The sequence below is a fragment of the Cydia splendana genome, chromosome 11 (genome assembly GCF_910591565.1).
Source record: "Cydia splendana chromosome 11, ilCydSple1.2, whole genome shotgun sequence".
Lineage (NCBI taxonomy): Eukaryota > Metazoa > Arthropoda > Insecta > Lepidoptera > Tortricidae > Cydia > Cydia splendana.
In genome coordinates, this window is record NC_085970.1 from 9266539 (window position 1) to 9268810 (window position 2272).

General features: G+C 43.6%; 1 protein-coding gene across 1 annotated transcript; it reads right to left on the reverse strand.

The window, feature by feature from the left end:
* Positions 1 to 354: 354 nt before the first annotated feature.
* LOC134795034 (uncharacterized) lies at positions 355 to 1587 on the reverse strand. The gene is made up of 2 exons (XM_063766882.1): positions 989 to 1587; positions 355 to 773 (listed from the first exon to the last, which is right to left on the reverse strand). Exons 1-2 carry the CDS (start codon positions 1537 to 1539, stop codon positions 545 to 547), a joined length of 780 nt encoding a protein of 259 aa, XP_063622952.1. The 5' UTR covers positions 1540 to 1587; the 3' UTR covers positions 355 to 544.
* Between the last annotated feature and the right edge of the window lie 685 nt (positions 1588 to 2272).

A 2272-nucleotide genomic window follows, 5' to 3' on the forward strand; every position in this document is an offset into this window, starting at 1 on the left:
TATCTACACGGTTTTGCTGGTAATGCCTTTTCACGGCTTCCTTTTGTGGCATGTTTTTCGCGTATTTTTTGCGGATTTTTTTAGTGCGCGGTTCTCTCTCCGTTTTTTGGGCGTCCGCGCGGGTTTTTCGTCCGAATTTCAAAGTCCATAGATGGGATGTCAATTGTCATGTAAAGGTGCCAAAACAACCGTTGGTTTTAGATACGACAGTTTTAGATCGGAAGAAAATTGTGCGACCGCGATATAATTTGCTGACCATTCCGATATAGGTTTGCGTATTTTTTTGCCGATTTTTTTTAGCGCGCGATTCTCTCCCAGTTTTTTAGGTCGTCCGCGCGGGTTTTCGGGCAATCTTGCCTGTGCCCTTTTGATGGCCCAACTCGTAAAACATGACTGCCTCCCGACAAAAGTTAAACCAATCCGCAATTGATTTGCTGGAAGTCACAGCGGGGTAGTTCCGGGAGGCTACATGCTTCATTGTAGCATTATACGACAAGCCCTCGCTGAAGCAAAACATTATTCGGAATATTGCAGAGATAGGCAGCTACACATTGTCAAACCAGGTCCCTTTTGCACGGGACACTGATTCGGTTCTACAGGTGCTCTTCCTGCATCTAAATTTTCCAAATTTGCCTGCCTTAGTTACAGCCATTGGATTGCGGTGAATCCTGCACATTTTTGTAGCAGGAATAAGGCCTCTATCCTCTGCAAACTGCAGACACTGGTCTTCCGTCCCCAATTCTAGGACAACTTTCTTCCAGTTCCACATGTTTCTGAAATAAATAAAAGCATGTTAAAATTAAATTGCTACTGATTTTTGGGGGGAGGGGGGAGGGTATTCATTCGAAATTTAACAAAAGTTTGTTACTTCAGTCTATAAAATTTGTCTAAATAATTTGAAAAAAAAAAAAACAGTCCTACCGAAATGCTTGATTTTACAAATTTAAAATGCTTTAAAACCTCCTAAAATTAATAAAACAAAAATTACCTTAACTCCTCCGCGTACGGCTTTATTCTTCTGCCAGATGACCCAGTAGGCTGAGGCACCGGCGCACCCACAAGTTCTTCCTCATCCTCCGGAGCTAACCCGCTAAGGCCAGCAATTGGAGAAGCAGGAACAAAGTCTTCCTCCAACGAAGAAGCCGACGAACCCCTGGAACGAGCTAGCCCGCTACAGCCAGCCGTCCCACTAGAGCCAGCCAAGCCACTGGGACCAGGAACGGGGTCGTCATAAATCGACACCGTAGGTCGCGAGAGCACAAGTGGCTCATCAGAGTCCAACTCTTGCACAAGCGGCTCTATTGAGTCCAACACTCGCGCACTAGTAGAAAACGCCACAGAAGAGGAGGAGGAGGTCGTGCCAAGCGGCTCAGTTGAGTCGAACACTTGCACTTCACCATCACTCGACTCGGGCTCTTCGAACACAGAAGCATGGGGCTTCGAAGACGCCATAGTTGTCAAAAGCTTGCAGGAGTACGTAAAAACGATCTCGACTACAAAGGGCAACAGACAATGACTGAGTCTGACAAGCGTCGCCATTGGAACAAAATGGCGTCATCGCTTTGCGTTTCGTTGCTGACAGAGTAAACACAAAATCGCCTTTTTTATGTCAAAATATTAATTAAAATTGAAAAAACCACTACAATTTTTGTGCACAAAACCAAATATTGCTTATTTATTGTAAAACAAAATTAATATGTACAAATTAAAAATTAAAAGAATGATTTTTTTACATCAAATTACACAAAATACACTTTCAACGAATAACGAAACGTAAAGTGACAGCTTTGCGATCTGACATGACTCTTATAGGTTTGCAATGGCGTGTTATTTTCCGATTTGTATAAAAACTTAAAAAAAAAAAACTAAGGAAGAAAATTCTGGCCAATCAGCCTTATCCAGCCTGTATTTTAGGAGAGGAGGAGGTGAGGGAGGGGGAGTAGCATCAACAGACGGGAGAGAAATCATGATAGGAAGGTGATCACCATGCGAGTAGGGATAACTTCCCAAACAAGACGGGGTGCCAAGCTGGGAGATACTAAAGTAAGATCAACAGGGCTAGGGTTCTGGGTAGGGGGAGTTCTCCTGGTGGGGGAGCCATCATTCATCAAGCACAAATTTATTTCATCAAACAACTTCAACAAACGGGGCGAGACGGAATCAGAAACAGTTGAGCCCCACATTGTATTGTGGCAGTTAAATCCCCCATCACCATTAAAGGACCAGGTATGGACTCAAGGATAGACTCCATTTCAGAAATAATGCCACAATT